This window comes from Egretta garzetta, unplaced genomic scaffold (assembly GCF_000687185.1).
Source record: "Egretta garzetta isolate BGI_Z169 unplaced genomic scaffold, ASM68718v1 scaffold172, whole genome shotgun sequence".
Lineage (NCBI taxonomy): Eukaryota > Metazoa > Chordata > Aves > Pelecaniformes > Ardeidae > Egretta > Egretta garzetta.
The window spans coordinates 2889329-2906840 of record NW_009258951.1 but is presented as its reverse complement, the minus strand read 5'-3'; the positions used below and the strand labels follow the sequence as shown (position 1 = coordinate 2906840).

Below are 17512 nucleotides of genomic sequence, written 5' to 3'. Positions count from 1 at the left end.
AAAGCTTCCAATTACCTCTGGTGCTACTGGAAGTCCTGCTGGCAGTGGCAGCCTTGCAGATCAGTGACATTATTTTTGACACTAGTATTGTAAGAGCCCAGTGGAAGAGAGTGTCTAACATTTTCCACATTGATTTAATGGTTTGTTTGATAAAAGAAGCAGGACTATATTGGAAGGCATTACTGAAGACTGAAAAGAAGTGGTAACTTCATCCCTGGCAATGAAAATAATGTCTCCACAAAGTATTTTCTTTGGAAGCCTTCATAAATAAACAAGAAATAATATTGTTTCTTTTCTGTGCAGAGCCCTGCAGGACAAGGGTTCTTCTTTTTCATTTTTGTGAGACTTGTTTTCAGGAGTTAGTTACACATGGATCATTGTTACCTCACTAATGGCTTAGAAAGGACACTGCAACTTATGAAACGTGGATAATAACAATGTTTGCAGAATGGGTAGGACAGAAATATTGTGAGGCATAATAAATGTTATTAAATGTCTTGTGACTCTGGGAAGGCTGCACCACTGTGAAGAGGGCTGGTACGGTTCACAAGACGAGGTATAGTTCTCAGTGCTTCCATGTGGTTCTAATCTTTAGCTATAATGGATTTTTTTTTCCTTTAAAAAGCGTTTTAATGCTTTCTCTTCTATTTTAAGTTATTTTAATCATGGATGGTTTGGGGTAGGCTGACATTAGAAATGTTTATACTTAAAAGCATTACGAAAACCATTTCATTGTAGTGAACTTTTATCTTTTTAAATTTAATTTTTTCCTTGGTTTAATCTACCAAGTTTCCATTTTCATTTTTCCAACACAAAAGCAGCAGAATTAAATGACACATCAGACAGTGATCTTGAAGTCATCTGGCAGACTTTAAATCTTGAGAACAGCAATTAAGGATGCCTCAAAATTCCTTAAACTTTTCTTAAGCCATATGTAAAAGAATGTATGACAGAACTTTGCATTTAAGATAACATAACAGTTAAGACCTGCAGTTTAAATGGGACTACTTAAAGTAATACTGTTACAGAGCTCTTATATACCGTGGTTCATAATTAGATCTCGAAGTCCTATAGACAAGATAGCTGGTGAGAGATTGTCTTTTGGGAAATGCTGGTTTCATTGAGCCCCAAATGTTTTTTTTTCCAGCTGTCATGATTATTTTTACATAGTGGTGGTGACAGAGCCATGTAGGATTTCTGCCTGCTTGGGACTTGAAGCAGCCCTGAAAAAGTGACCATACGCTCCAGCAGCAGTGACCCCTAAGTTCCTGGTCCAGCACGGAACAACTGGCTCAGCACAGCTTATGTGAAGCTGATTGCTGTCGTCTGTCTGCCGAGCACTGGATCTTACAGCTGTGTATGTGAAAGTGCTGGAGATGAGGAAATAGAAAATGAGAATAAGCTGGTTTTTACATGAATATTCCAGCATTATTTCATCACTGAATGCAGAACATTTGTTGCTTTGATAACAGGATGTTTGTTTTAGACTGGTCTCACTCTCTGTAATTACCCTTATGGATAGCAGAGTGTACTGCTTCATGAGACCAGGTATGGGGCTCTGTGATTCTGGCCTACCATGTGAAATGTTACGGGGTTCTGAGCAGTTCAGCCAATGAACTGGTATTCATGAACCAGCAGGATGAAATTCAACTTCTCAAAGCCACACCAAATAAGCTTGTACAAAGGGACTGTGAAGGGGCTATAAGAATGGAAGCCACATGTACTCTATGGCAGGAAGTTCTGTGACTTGCTTTTAGTCAGTGTTTCCTTCAGGTGAAAGTGGTACTGTACTCCCTGTTCATCCCTTAAAAAAAAAAAAAAAAAAAGAAGGCTGGGGCCACCAAATTTACTTGATCATTAAACTTCTAGCCACTCCACACTGCTATTACTTTCATGGCTGAATCCCAAGCCTCTGTCCTTGTTCTGCACAAAGGTAGTTCAAAAAGCGAGGAGATGAATGAAACCTCTGATTTTGCTGCACTGAGGCCCTTCTGCAACCCTCATAGTATTAAGATCATTTCACTTCTTGATTTTGCATACATATATATATAAATAATTGGGCATTAAATCTGTATCCTGTTAATAAGTTGTTAAACCTTACCTATCTGATTTCTACTTGCTGAATAAAAAGCATTGACAACAGCAGCTCCACTTATCCACCTAGTAAAACCAGAAGAATAAATGTTAGAATTTCAGTTCTTAAAGGCAGTTAATGATTACTGGAACAAACCTAGACATTGAATCACAGAATCAGAGAATAATTAAGACTGGAAGGTACTTTTGGAGATGACTGTCAAGTCCAACGCCCCAGTGCGCTCAGCCTCTCATTGTATGTCAGACACTCCAATCCCTTAATCGATTTAGTAGCCCTTTCCCTTTGTTATTCAAACCGATTAATAATGATACTTAATTTTTGTTTCTGTTTCCACTCATACCGCAGCATTGTGCAGGCAAAATTTACCATAAAAAGCTATGACAGTATTTGGAAAATTCATAGTCATTCCAGAGGTGTGAAGTATATACTTCATCTTCGGAAAAGGTGGGAGTTTGAAGATGCAAGATGACTGATTAGAAAGAGTCTGAACAGTTGCAGATTTTTATTTTTTTTTTTTTTCTTGAAAAAGACATCTGGAACAGTACTGATAAAGTAATTAAAAATAGAAACACAGAATCATAGAATAATTTAAGTAAAAAGGACCTTTAGAAGTCATAGGACCCCATGTGAAGCTAACTAGATTGGGTTGCTTAGAGGCTTGTCCATTCAAGATTTGAGTATCTCCAAAGACAGAGATATGGAGATCTCAAAACCTCTCTGGGTCTTGTTTGACCACCCACACAGGGAAAAGTTTTTCCTACGTCCTAATGTCTAGGAATTTAGCACGTTCCAGCTTGTGTCTCTTCCCACTTGTCCCATCACTGTGCATCTCCAAGAAGAGCCGGGCTCCTCTATGTCACCTCTCGTTAGGTAGTTGAAGACAGTAGTAAGACCTCCCCGTACTCTTTTCTTTTTTCGACTGTACAAAGCTGGTTCTTGTATCCTCTCCTCAACATAAATCCAGCTCTGCAGCCCTTATTCAAATGAACAGTCTTGCAAAGTTAGCACAGCCTACGGTGACCACAGTCATTTTTCTGATTTTGTTTAAACTAAATTCCAAATGTTGAGAGCTGCGACAGGAAGAATAGCCTGTACAGGTAGGGAATGTGCTGTGTCCATCTTTTGGTACATCTACATTCTACATTAATATTTTAATTCAGAACAGGATTACATTTCTGAAGTAAATTCCTGCTCATCCCCATTTAATTATGCTTTCTCTTTTCTCATGCAGTCTCTTGAGCAAGAGAAACAAAATTCTCAGGGATGAAATTCATCTCTCAGATGAACTTTATTAAAAAGCTGCTCTCGAGGAGTCCACTTAATCCACTCTGGGAACTAAGGGACCAGACTAGACCTATGCCAGAATACTTAACCTTCTAAACCATCTCCCGATTTCTTTGCCCTACTTGCTAATGTAGGTGCAACCTTTGAGAATCGAGCAATGCCCTTTTACCTCCCATCTTCATGGAGGAAAAAGTGCAGAAGGAAGGTCATTAAATCATCACTAATTATCTCCAAGTACCTCATCCTGTGAAAACTGGATGAAACACTATACACAGTATTTTTAAATACTTACTCCTCTTTGTCCACCTTTTCTCTAAGTTTTTTCAACCTTTTCTTCTGGGTAAATACTAAATTTTGAATAATGTTTTCAAAGTATTCTTCTTCTTTGAAGTTCAACTAAAAATAAAGAGGGAAAAGTACTTAGTGGTGGTGTTACTGATTTGCAGTAAAAGACACCTGGATCTGGAAAATCTAGTCTTGAGCATTATGAGCTAAACAATGCATTTTGAAGAGTATTTTTTGATCTACAATTAGAACTTGGTTTGCAGTGCTCTGCTACATCACAGAGTTGATATTGTAGCTGGATATATGTTAGCAGCCATATAATTTTTTCCAGAGATCTTTATTCCCTCTTTATGTATATATTTTGAGTGGAGTTCAGCATTTGTTGGTTTTAACCCTAACCTCTGGAAGTTGCCTGCTTGAAACCAGTAGCTACCAGCCTGGTGAGCTGCAATTACACCTTAGAAAGAGCACATGAATAAGGCTCAAATGGTGTTTTAAAAAGCATGTGGTTATATGTCTATATTTTTCAAAATTAAAACTTTGAATTCTAAGACATATTCTGCCTGAACTTACACATATACTAAATACATTAATGTAGTTACTCTTACAAATGAGCCTACAAGGTAAAAGAATACTGAGGTCACATTTTGCATTGAAAAAGCTCAGATGCAGTTTAAACTATATGGGTTGTCCAATGTCATACTTGAGGGACTAATTCCATGGATAAATAGGCACAGTTACTAAGTTGTGCGTACTTGCATCCACTTCAACCAGTGTTATGTCAATCCATGGCAGACTTAGAAATACTGGACTGAACACCATTGGCTCCATGTTTTATTCTAGCATAATTCCTCTAGAATTTACACATTTCCTTGAAATACCATCAAATACTTATCACCATCTCTACTGGATCAGCTGTACTACACTGGCTTTTAATACATCCTTATTGACACCTGTGCAACTGAGCACAAGATCAAGTTATTTTGTGCAGATGCGTATGGTTCAGCTTGGCCATGAAAGCAAATTCACCTTTTTTTCTCTTAAGACCCTTTTCTAATTATACCACGTACTGTGGATACTTACCTCCTGGTACTCACTGTTCAGCTTATTGCTATCAGTCACGATCTCATCTGGATAACCAATCCTCTCTCTAATTGCTATTGCCTAGGGACAAGATAATTTGATATCCGTAACAAGTCCAGCCATATTTTTAAATCAATCATAAATTACACAATAAATGCAGTAAGGAAGCAACTGCAGAAACCCAGGATGTTAACTATATGTAGTTTTTCTTTACTTTTTTTATATACAGTGAAAGCACGTAAAGCTTATGGTTAATTACAACAATGGAAAATTCTAGAATGTGTGTTCTGTTCCTTCCTTTGTAAGTAAACTTACAGAAATGTGCACAAGACAGCCCAATATACTTCAACTGTGCTTTTGAGTTGAAAGACTGGTTTAAACAAATAGTTACAAAACCTGAAATATTTGACATATTTTACAGCATCTAAAATAGAGATAAAATTAATAACTGGACATTTTTTAACTTCAGTACATTATAGAAACACACACTTATAAATTTCCAGAAATTTGTACAGATTGACTCAGTTTGGGTCTGTATCTGTATTTCTTAACTAGCTCCCACATCGACACTGGAGTGAAATAATTTATTTAAATGTTCCCCAAGTTTGACAATTTGAAGTACAGGACAAAGTTTTTTAACCCAAACCTTACTCAGTTTCTTTAGATATCCAAGTATTGATTTATCTTTGATGGCAATGTCAGGAGTAATTAAAAGAAACAAAGACCAAATGATTCTTTAGCAATTCTTTGTACTATTCTGTATGTCTTAATAAATTTAGGAGTAAAGTCACATTATTTATACAAGTAATTTTCTGACGTAGGCTATTCCCACAAACAGCTGAACATTATAAGCAACATGTGGAGTGTGTGGGGGTTTCTATTCCTAACTTTTCAGACAGTTTGCATCTCATTTTGTCAAATAAATTGTTTCTAACAGCGGAAGTATTTCATAGACTTTGTACATATACTGTCTATTTCTAATCATAGCACAGAACTTATTTAGGATTTTCAGTTTACTACCTGACTTACACTGCCATTCCTGATTTCAAGTTACTGTGTGGTTGTTAAGTGATCAATATGCATAGCTATGTAAAGAAAGAACCCTAGGAATGTACATAAGCACCAGTGTGTATAACTGCATCTTTACTGTCTGATCACATCAGAATAAGTGTAAGTGCACTGGATGCCGTGACTGTCTTAGGTATCTGTTGCAATCGTAGTTTTTTGTGGACTTTACAGTCTCAAATTGTTTGATAAATCAGTAATATTTTGATAGTTATTTTAAATGCTTTTTTCTAAGAATTTCTAACGCAAAATTCTGGAGGAAAATGCCCTCTCCCGCTCTATAGTATATATATTATATATATGATATTTTCCAAGCTTTTCTAAAATTAAAATTTAATAATAAATTATCATTAAATAAGCAAAATTTAAGATTTATTATCTCTACAGTATAACAAAATAGAGATGTAATAAATAGTTCAATTGCTTCACTCCCAATTCAGGGCTCTCTACAACTGATTTCTGTTACTTAGTCTAGACTTACACGAACTGTCTGAAGCTATGTCTTCCCTTAAAAGAGAACTCACTGATGACGTCCAGCCTGCAGTTTGACATTTTGTTTTTGTCCTATTGCTCCTAATAGCTCGTCAAATCACCATAAATCATTCCTTCTCATTTTCAGTATTACTTTCTTGTAGATATTAATTATCTAGCCCCTTAATCACTGATTTGCCTGGAAGGTCTTAATCTTGTATATAGATCCCTCCTATTTTGTGTGCTTATCTCCACAGAGGCCCCTTCCCACGTAATCTGGATCTGATATAGGAAGTCTGCAAGCTGCTGTGCCTATATAAACACAAATATATGTGGGTTTGTATATATAAAATAGTGATAATGTTACTGCTTATTTTTTTCAGGAAAAACAATTGAAATACTGATTTTTATAGGAATACCGATATTTAACTTACTTTTTGTTCTGCTTTCTTTTTGGTTTCTGCATCCATCCAGGTAAGTTCATCTAGGGTTTTTATAAAAACATCACGTATATCTTGAATCATTTCCTCAACCTTGGAAAAAACATCAGTATGTTACAAATCCACACAAAATGATCCAGTTATTTTTCCACAGTCAAAGTGTATTTATTAGAGACTTGGTTTTCCTGCATGAGCTGCTTGAGTGTATGCTGTTTAAAGGCCACACAAAATCTGGAGCTCAAGTTAAGTAGTAACTTAACCTGTGGGAGGAAAGGGAATGGGCATGAGCTCACAAGGCAATGGAACTTAGGTTACAAAAAGTCTGTCAGATATCCATCTGCTGGATGTTGTGCATCTGCTCAAATTACTGTGTATATGTCAACCACAAAAAATGGTGTACCTTAAGCCTGGATTACAGTAGGAGTGATAGGGGGAAACTAAGGCCTAACTCCAGGTTAATTTTCAGCAATTTTCTATGTGACAAACAGAAATAACCAACTGTCCCTGCGCCATATGTTGGCAGGGTGTGAACTAGCATCAGTCTCAAAGAACAAGCAATGACTGTTGATTTCAGTAAGTGCTGTTCCTTGGGCGTGTGTATTGGCTTGTGCACTGTCCGTCGCTAATGTGCCAGTGGTGCTTTAGGCTCAAGGCTGGCTCAGAGAACAAGTGGAGCAAGCAGATGCTTCGCTCCCTCCAAATGTGCACACGTAATCTTTGTATTTCATGTTACTTCACACTGTGGTCATTTGCTCAAGACAAGTGATGCAGAAGTACTTAGGTGCAAAGGAATGACTCTCCTAGCACATTATGTTCTATGTCACTCCTCAGTCATACACTGATTGAGAAGCAAATCTGAAGGTTAGGATTTTTAGAAAGTGAACCTGCTATACAGAAAAGGTTAATAAAATGTGTAATCAAAGCTGCGTACAGAACTCCATGGTAAGTGATAGTAAAGCAATGCTTAGATGGCACACAGGCTAAGTTTGCTTAAAGCTTTACCACATGTTTACTGTCTCCAGCAAATGCTTCCTCTACATATAATCGTCCCACTGCATTCTCCATGTTGCCATTGACGTAATTTGCGCAACGACGCCAAACAGCAGTTTCTGATGTTGTGCCGTAAAGTGCCTGTGAAACAAAAACATTAGGTAAAAACAGTGACATCTGGGCCCACATAAGGTGAAGCAGAATGGTGACTGACTGGCAGATGTGTGTTTCAGAGGAGCCTAGCTGACCTTAAATGCATGCGTTTAATTCACATCTGTGTTTAGGGCAGTTAGGTGGACTCACTCTGTAATCGTAACGTCTCTCACAGGCTGAGGAAATACAAGAATCAGTAGCAATATTCTTTATTCTTCCAAAACACGAAAGGTAGAGAGAAGAAAACTACTCTAAAAGCTAAGAATGGGAGAGGTTGAAGAGGAATACCCTGACACAAAGCTTTCACTGTTACAGGGATCTGTATTGCAGTTCCAGCTCTGATAGGGCCATTGTGATTATGCAGCCAATTAATTTCTGCAGTGGTAAGATTGTGTTTTCCACCCAACCAGCAGCTTCTGTCAGAGCCTCCCACCTTTGGAAGCTTGCAAAGTAGAAGCTCTTTTACTCTATGTGATATTGCCACAAGATTTTGTCATGGTAATGTGTAAATATGTGACAAAGCTAAGTGGATAATATAATGGCATGACACCTGAATGCAAGGAATGTAACAGACAGTGCCATTCTAGGGCAACTGAAATCATAGTCTATAATGAAGCAGCTCCCCATCTCTTCAGAGGTACAGATCAATGACTTTTGGTGTTAAAAGCTCTGTAACTGCTACACCTTGAACTCAATTACTTGTACTGAAAAGGAAAATTATGTTTCTTTTCACCTGAAGGCATTAGGGACACAGGAATGGTCTTTTGAAAATGTTACCAGTACAACACAGCACAGAGGTATCTACTCCAGATCTCCCTGAAGAGCCTGTGATGTTGGAGCTTTTTGTAACTCATTACTGACAAATAGCTGAATAGACTAGAAAATCTGTCAGTCTTTAATCTATTTCTTAGATACTCCCTGCACACATGTAGGCTGAATCAGCAGTCAGTTGCTTACATAGCAAAAGCTTATACAGCAAAAGTAAACACAACCCCTCTCCCCCTGAACTTAAAGCAAAACCAGTAATAAACATTAGCAGTACTGAGCTTAAATAAATTAATAACTAATTCAGAATCACTGTGCAATGAAGATACTGGTAGATCACTCTGTGCTGCTCAAGCTTATCCTAGTCACTCGTCTTGGCATAGTTTGGGTAGAGGGCTATTTGAGATCATGGTGGACTTGCATCAGACCAGGACTGCCCTTCACAGGAACCCTGAGGCTCTTTTTAAGCAAGCCTGGTGTCACCAGAGGTGCACAACAAAAAACAAAGTGGTGCTTTCTACAGCAACAGAAACTTACCTGCTTATTAGTAAAAATAGCATGCAATTAAAATGCATTACTGTGGATTTGTACATGTACAGTGCTGATGCATCTGAAATTACACCTTCTGATTTCATGAGGCATAAATTCTCAACTACAACATTATAGAGAACACAGGTTTTTTCTCTTTAAATAGATCTTGGGGGAAAAAAGAAAGATACTGATGTGTTTCTTTGGTGGGAGTAATTGTATCCTGAGGATACAGTTCCAGTAGCTGTAAGTATTAAACTAGTGTCATGATACTACTCTGCATGCTCTTCCACCCCCGCATCTGGGCTTTTTGACAGTAGATCTGCTGAAAGGGCACAATTCTGAACAAATGTTACAGTGAAAGCTGACAATTTGACCTTGAGATGGAGAACCAAACATAAGTGATTTAGGGTGACAGCATAGCCCCTCAGTAACACACACAGGCCCATCTGCACGTGCAGGCTAGTCATCTGTTGAGATCTTTTCGCCATTTCTTAAGGGAGTGGTTGCAGATCCAGTGACCTTTCTGTAGCACATTTTAAGCGCTCTGCATTTAAAGCAAATGGACTTTTGAATGAATAAGTGACCAATTAGCTACACAACCCAGAAAACATGGTAAGGGAGATTCCTGGAATGTCGTAACTGTCCTAACATTTATATTTGAAAGCAAACTTAACAAGACAAATACTGGTTTCTTTCCACTGCATTTAGTGTGAAAAGTTCCTGCTATACTATATCATAGAGTATTTATTAATTAATTAGCAGACAATTGCATGCTTTATACATAGACTATGGTAAAACCTTTTTCTGTTGTTCTTTCAAACTTTGACATTTTTCTAAATGACAGTGAAGTCCTAAGATGTAGTGGGGGATTATAGAGTGCAGAACATAGTATTCCCTGATGATGCAGACTAAGCAAGTATGAAGCTTTACAGTAAAATAGTTTCACACTTTAAAGAGTAAGGGAAAAAGCCAAATAATCAATGAATAAGACTGCCCTGTTCAGACATATAAAACTGACCAAACTGAGCATTTGTTCACTTCTTCCCGTAATTATTTCTTTTTCTGTAACAAGCAGAATCTCCTTAAAAAGCTGCATATGCATGTTAAAAGTATTTCTTATGACACTAACAGATACAACAAAATGGCCTTAACCTTTTTTAATGGAGCTGAGCAAACTTACAAAGTAGAAAGTTCTACTGTGGAAATACAAAGGACTTCCATCTCCAATCTGTGAAACTGCTCAGCATTTCCTTAAAAGCACTAAAATATCTGCAGGATCAAATGATTGAAAACCAAGATTGGACCCATGATGTTTGACTTTGAATGTATTACTTTAGATGCTGAAGAGTTTGTAAGAAATCAATCAGAACTGTAATCATTTACAAATAAATGGGACTGTTCTGTTATCAAAATGGGGATTAATTTAGATTCAGAAAAACATGGGAGACCAAGTACCAGAACAGTGCTTTTCAAATCCACTCCAGCTGTCAAGCACGTATCATATAAATTATGTCCATGCTCCAGCAGAAACTTCAGCAAACACATCTAGCTTGTGTGCAAAACTCAAAATAACATTACATTTTTATATACTACAAGTACACAGAAAACCTATCTTTTGTGGCTCACAAAAGACATCTTTACAACTTAAAAAAAGATTAACTTCTGCACCTTACGAAAAGCATTCCTTGTGTCCTTGTAGTTACGGCTTAGGCTGTTGACAAGATCCATTATGAATCGCCAGATCATGTAATTTTGAAGGTCTCTGTTTAACAAAACAAGAATAAGCTGGTAATGTTTTCAGGCTTTTTAAATTTATTGGAAATAAAATGCAAATTACAAAAATACCTAACGTACATACCTGGGAGTGTATCTATTAAGAATAGACTTCAGCTTGATAAGGTATTCTGGATCATAAACAATGACGTGTTCAGTGTTCTCGACATTAATTTGTACAGTTGACATTATATCATTTATGAATTTTGACCAGCTGAATACCTGGAAAATCAATATGCATTATTATATGGTTAAATCATAAACAGCATTTAGCTGGTTTTTTTCCTGTTTAAATATGTTTGCATAACACAAATGCTCTGCCTTTAATTTTCCTAATAGCTGCACTATTTGTAAATGGAGTCATCATAGTAACAACTGATCTGAGATAATTTATATCCTCTGTGCTCTAAAATCCTATTAAAATAGGGTGGTATTCAGCACAAAGGGTCGAGACATTGTTTTGATTTCAGACTAACACAATTAAAAATGTTATGACCCCTTCCTTTTAGCCTGAAAAAGCAGAAATGATATATTACATAAAATTTTCAGTTGCCTTTTTGCTCTGTTTGGCTAAGAACTTTTAAATCGAAGCATGACTAACAGCCTGATTTACAGTAAGGTGTGTCTCTATCTGTGGGGCAATAAGATTTGTAGTATACTTGACAATCCATTCTGAATCATACGGTTAGGACTTGTTCTGAAGTACACAGAAGTCCATAAAAGGGTTTATTTTAACAGGCTTTAAAACAGACACACTAAATCCACTATCTGTAATGAATTTTCCTCTGCATGCCACAGTACTAGCTACTGGAGAAGGAACTGATTTGATAGCAGGTCAGCCTGCAGCACGCTGTGACAGACCATTCTCAGACAGAGGCTACAGTTCTTGTTTGTTTTCTGCTTCTCCGGTCCTAACCCCCCATTGTCTTTATGCTGATATTCACCTTTGCAAGAGGCCCGCATAACTTTCATGACCCAGTACCTAAGAAAATTATTTTCTGTTAAGTTTTCATTCTGTAGTGTCTATCTAGTCTGAACAGAGCATTATTTTAGTGCATGGGCACTCTCAACTGGAAACTCTTACTAGTTTGCTGACAAGAAAAATAATTTCCCTTTGACAACTCTTTGGTTAGTAATGTCATGTGCCTGAGACAGTAGGTGGGTTAAAGGCCTGACGGGAGAACACGGAGTCATTCTCTTGTTTACTAGGAGAACATGGACTGTGGTCACTGCTCAGCTGCACGGCACTGGCATTTTAGTAAATGACACTGATGTTACAGCTAACTCTATATACACTGCTTCAAATTCTCCATATTGGCCCAAGGTTTCCTAATCCATGGCCTCTGTGGACCATCATTTGACTGAGAAAATGATTCAGAGAAGAACCTGAAAATCATCATCAAAACTCTAGAGCTACTCAGTGCTTTTACCACACTGGGTAGGTACTCATTTTAGTAATGAAAAGGAAGGTGTTACGTTTAAGGAAAGCAAATAATCTTCGTGCTTTTTTTTTTTCGTATTTTTTTTTTGGTTATTTTTAAAAAATTTTTGTTACACCTATTACTTTGAAAAGTATTGGTGATTTTCCCCAGTCTGTATCTTTTGAGAGGAAAGTTTTATTGGAAGAGGTAACGTCTTTCATCACACAAACTAATGTAGCTGAGGAAAGCAGATAAGCTTTCAGGAATAGAATCACTTCAGGTTTGAAAGAGAAGCAGCAAACTTCAAGCTAATCTTAGGAATAATTGCTGTTCTATCCTTAGACCATTACAACAACGCTACCAACTCCCATCATGTGTCTTTTGAGCATTTTTGGATAAATTTAGAGCAGATGATTATTGCTGATCTGCAGCGCTCCCCAGGAACTAAAAATAAGCAGGGCAATACCATTCTGTGACAAGAGAAGTTAGTTTCTGATACTATGACTGTAATGGTAACTGTTCAACTAAGACCTGTGGGAGAAGGTAAATTATGAAACAAATTAAGCCAGGCAGAAGTGAACTGTCATATAATTTAAAGTTGAAGAATTTAAAGTCAATAAAAATAGCAGTGATTATGAAACTGGGGTAGGAATAATAGTATTTCATGGTACCTTACTGGCCTCAAAAGACTCAATAATGCACTCCTGCCAGTCAGACCACAGTGCTTTCCATGTGACATGTTAGTTAACCTGCTTGCCTGTTGTGCAAGATACTGAAGTAGAAATCATTTATGATAAAAAATACCCATGTCTAGGAAGACATGATGTTACTGAGAGGCACACCTATGTTATCAAATCTTTGGCTATTCTTTAGCCAGACTTTGTGGTGCCATGACTTAAAGGTTATACTGCACAAATGGCACATGGCTCAGGCTAAGAGAAAAGGCAGAGCTGAAACATCCTGGGGGAGCTACAGTAGGAAGAACAAGGATAATTTTCCTGATTCATAGTCATGACTTCCTGGGCTCCTTTCTGCTTGCTTTGGGAGCCCATCTTACAGAGGGAATGTTGGAAAACCAGGATTTTTTGTTCTGAATCTGCAGCTCTTGATAAACAGAGAGGGCCAGAATAGTCACACTACAACATATTTGAGTCAATTGGTGGCTGCAGTCTTAACTTTTGTCCTGGGCCCCCTGGAGCTGCTGTGGTAATTACAATAAGGGAATTTATTTGTATTTTAATACTCTTCTGATTTCCAGCAAGGGTTATGTATGCACAAGTTTTGCAAGATTTACCATCCTGAATCCATGAGGGTAAGTCAAGCTCACAATATTTTTTTTCCTTTGTTCTTTTCCATGTCTTTATGTTGAAGCACAGGGGCAAGATCTGCCTTCAAGTTAGGAGGTACAGTGGGTACGGAACCACAGTCTTTTACAGATAGCTTAACATCATCAGATGTTTAGGTAAAATAGCGCGCATGTCAGGTATCCTGTTCAATTTCAAGTATGTCTAAGCTCAAGAAAGAAATGACTTTAAGAAAAAATTGTTAGGCTCCATAATTTAATCTCATCAGCCATAAATCAGAGGTTAAATGTCAGATTATTAATCACTCACCTTATGATTGATTTCCAGTGAGAAGTTGTTTTGGAGTTGTGCCAAGGTCATTTTATTGTACAGCAAAAGTGGATCATTTCTGTCTTCAGATTTTGTTGTTGCCTATCAAAGTTAATAATGAAAAAATTACTAAGTACCTTGAGTCAGTTTGCAGGGATTTTGGTAAGTGGAAGTAAAAAGAAAGAAAATGAGTATTTCTGGCTTTATTACTAAAAGTTTGCATTAACTGTACAGTACCTCACATGTAAATAGGGACAGCATTTTATAGATAAAAAGTATACAAAAGGATAGCTTAAATTAACTGAATTTCTGATGGTAAAATGGACCTTTACTTTTTTGATTTGCTTGGCATTACAGCATCAACAACTCAGGCTGTGCAGAACACCGATTGGAACACAGACCCATACCACTCAAAGCCCTGAGTAGACAGTGTAACCGACAGATACAAAAATCTTAGGAGAAGGGAATAAAGGAGATGTATTTATTGAGTATAGGGTGACCAGTGTGCTGCGGTAGGAATGCATGTGAGCGTTCTGATCGGGATGCGTGTGCTATCTGATACATTCTTTCTGGAACTGCTGTGTAGAAAGGGAGTCATAACTCAAGTAAGCGTTGTATTAGTCTTGGCAATGTGGTTTTGCACTGGTGTTAAAAATGCGCATACATTAACACCTTAATGGCATGACTGTATTAGGGCTGTTTCTTACAGGCAATAAAACTGCCTGACTGCCAGAGAACTGTGTCCGCATGGTGCTTTATGAGGCAAGTTAATCACTGGAGTCTGTAGACAGCAAATGTCAGCAGGGTCGTCTCTGGAATTAGGGTGCGGACAATGTAGACAAAAGAGAGGAGACAAAACCAGCACCTAATGGTAACTGCTCCCTTCGTCTCTGAATGCTCTCTTGGGTATCTTCCTGTTCTTTTCCTCAAACACTAGTGTGTCCCTTGCCAGGATGCTTCTGCAGGCTTCTGAAGTGCATTCTTGTATCCTCCTGCATACCTTTGTTCTCATGCAGAAGTACCTTGCGACAGCATCAGCACTTGCTCCCCTTGTACTCCACCCCTTTTTAACTTCCACTTTTTTTTAAGGCAAAGAGAAAAAATGCAGGTACACAGATGACTACAGGAAGAGAGTGATCTTGTGACGCACAAGAGTAAGTAATGGGAGAACCTACATTACTACTGCCCGAGAACTCTTAACTGACTTGGTCAGGAGCAAGAATAGTAGATTTTACCCATTTAAACCATTTTGAAAAATCAGTCATGCCGAGTCTGATTTCATCACTCTCCGTCCTCTTTTCAAAAAGATTTCTCTTCCGCTTGCTCTCTCCTAATGTATTGTGCATTCACTATTTTTTTCTGCATTTTCTTCAACAAATTCCCCAGAACATAATGCCAGCTCTCTTCCAGTAACATTAAGACTGGTGCTGAGTTTTGGATGAAAGAAGTTAAAAACTGAGGCAATAGCAGCACCACCAACTGTACACTACCAGCAGCAACTGCTGTAGAGACATTTCAGTTGTGGTTTCCTTTCGTACTCCCTTACAAATCTTTTCCAGTTAATACCTTTTCTTGTAATAATTTTCCATCTCTGATCTAAGCCCAAAAGTATTTTCCACAGGAAAATGTGCAGAAATCAAAATCAGATGGGTTTAGTTTATACAAATGGGGTGGGAAAGGTCTTCCTCTGCCAAACACATGCCCTTACTATCAGGGTAACTTGAAAAATAGCTGAAGCTAGAAAATTTGTATTTGGCTTGTTTTACAGTCATCCTCAGCTTCAGGTCCTTCTGAGATGTTTAATAATCATAAGCCATGCTTTTGCTCAGAAACGCTTGGATTTCCATTTGTTTCTCTCTGTTCAAATTCTAGCTATTTCTCCAAGCCATACTTTAATGGAGAACAGTGTTTGATTAAAAATGCACTTGGAACAATCAGCATTGTGGACCAGCTTGCGCAGGACAAACATTACTTTGTGTGGCATGGCAGGCCAAGGGTTGGGAATCTACTGCTCTGACAGCCAAACAGCCCATGTGGAAAAAAAGGGCAAAGGAGAAGAGGCCCAAAAGCATCTCCCAAAACTCACTTTCTAAAAGAGACTCTCTTTTCCTCTCTCTTTTGCTCTCCCTTTCTTCTATTGAAGGGCTTCCGTGAACAGATTAGGTAGGATAAAACACTTTGCTATTTGGAAAACAGCTAACTGAAATATTTTCCCTTGCTCACTAGAAGGCATGTCTTTCTTTTTATGTGTTCCTCTTAGGTGTTCCAGGCCCCCTACATTCTTGGTCAGCTTTTGGTCCCACAAAGTAACATTAGTAAGCAACTTAACAACTCAGGTTACAGTTAGCTTTCTTAGGTACTAAGGAAAAAGTCAGTTATTTAAAAGATACTTTAAAAATGTTTTTCTTACATTGGCAATCTCTTTCTCCAGGCTCATAACTCTCTTCATTTCATCAGAAATATCTTTCTCATTGAAAGAAATATTTCTTTCTTGTAGGATTAGTTTAGCTACAGAAGTCATGAACTCAACATAGGCAGAACATGCCTGCAGGGAAAAAAAGAAACATTTTGAAGACAGAACTCTTAAAAGTATAGCATACCTTGATTATCTTTAAGAATTCGTCTTAATTTTCCCTTTCTTAAATAGTTTAATAGTAATTTATTCTGAAATACTGTTACATGACAAACAGAAATTAACTTTGAAAATCCCCTCATGGAAAATTGCTGTATAATTTGTAGCACTATTCGAAGCTAAACAGTCTCAACTACTGCACTGTGTTTTCATTATTTAAAATGAGACATTTGTACGTCCATATTTAAACCATCACCCGTGTTTTTTCTAGCTCACTTTAATTACAACTTCCAAAAATACCACTTCCAAAGAGCAGTGTTCCCAGAAACATAAAACCCAGAGAAATGCTGATGGACTGCGTTGAAATTAGCATTGTGGGAAAATTACTCCCAGAAGCAGTGTATCTCCTCTATTGCTTCTTGGAACATTTAGAAATCATGTTGCTGTATCTAAATTTAGCATACCTAGATATACTATAGACAATATAGTAGATACTAAATTTAACATATCAGAATTCACTGAGGATAAGAATGGAAATATGGAAGTATACTCTTAAATGTTACACAGTCAAATAGCTACAGATCTCATTATAGTTTATGAAACTTAATATTATTCTAATTCCTCTTTAAGCCACACTCATTTTTCTATGAACAGAAATGCTGTTTTCAATATGCTTTTTAAATGCAAATAAAAACACCTAATAGTAGATTAGCTATCTAATAATAAATATTTTATGCAAAATAGTGTAATCTGCTAAAACAGTGATAAAACCTAGGATTAATAAGGTCTGCATGTCATCAACTTTATTAATATAAATATTACGGTATATTCAGTTCCTAAAGCAGTAGGACGCACCCCTTTAATGAATGCTACATTTTTACAGCCATTCTGATAACTTACTTCCTTGCATCCAACTCCTGTTAGCCTCCCCTACCTGCCAATAACGCTGTGCTCTAACAGGCTGCATGCGC

The 17512-nt window shown here is 37.4% G+C and overlaps 1 protein-coding gene across 1 annotated transcript in view; it reads right to left on the bottom strand.

Annotated features, from left to right (window-relative positions):
* MME (membrane metalloendopeptidase) overlaps positions 1–17512 on the bottom strand; it is a 46370-nt gene that overhangs the window by 13544 nt on the left and 15314 nt on the right. Inside the window, exons 8-16 of the mRNA XM_009634422.2 lie at positions 16380–16514; positions 13970–14071; positions 11021–11157; positions 10831–10924; positions 7726–7854; positions 6718–6816; positions 4748–4828; positions 3672–3775; positions 2102–2160 (exon numbers count right to left, since the gene is read on the bottom strand). Of these exons, the coding sequence (XP_009632717.1) occupies positions 2102–2160; positions 3672–3775; positions 4748–4828; positions 6718–6816; positions 7726–7854; positions 10831–10924; positions 11021–11157; positions 13970–14071; positions 16380–16514 (940 nt within the window). The remainder of the gene's footprint in view (positions 1–2101; positions 2161–3671; positions 3776–4747; positions 4829–6717; positions 6817–7725; positions 7855–10830; positions 10925–11020; positions 11158–13969; positions 14072–16379; positions 16515–17512) is intronic.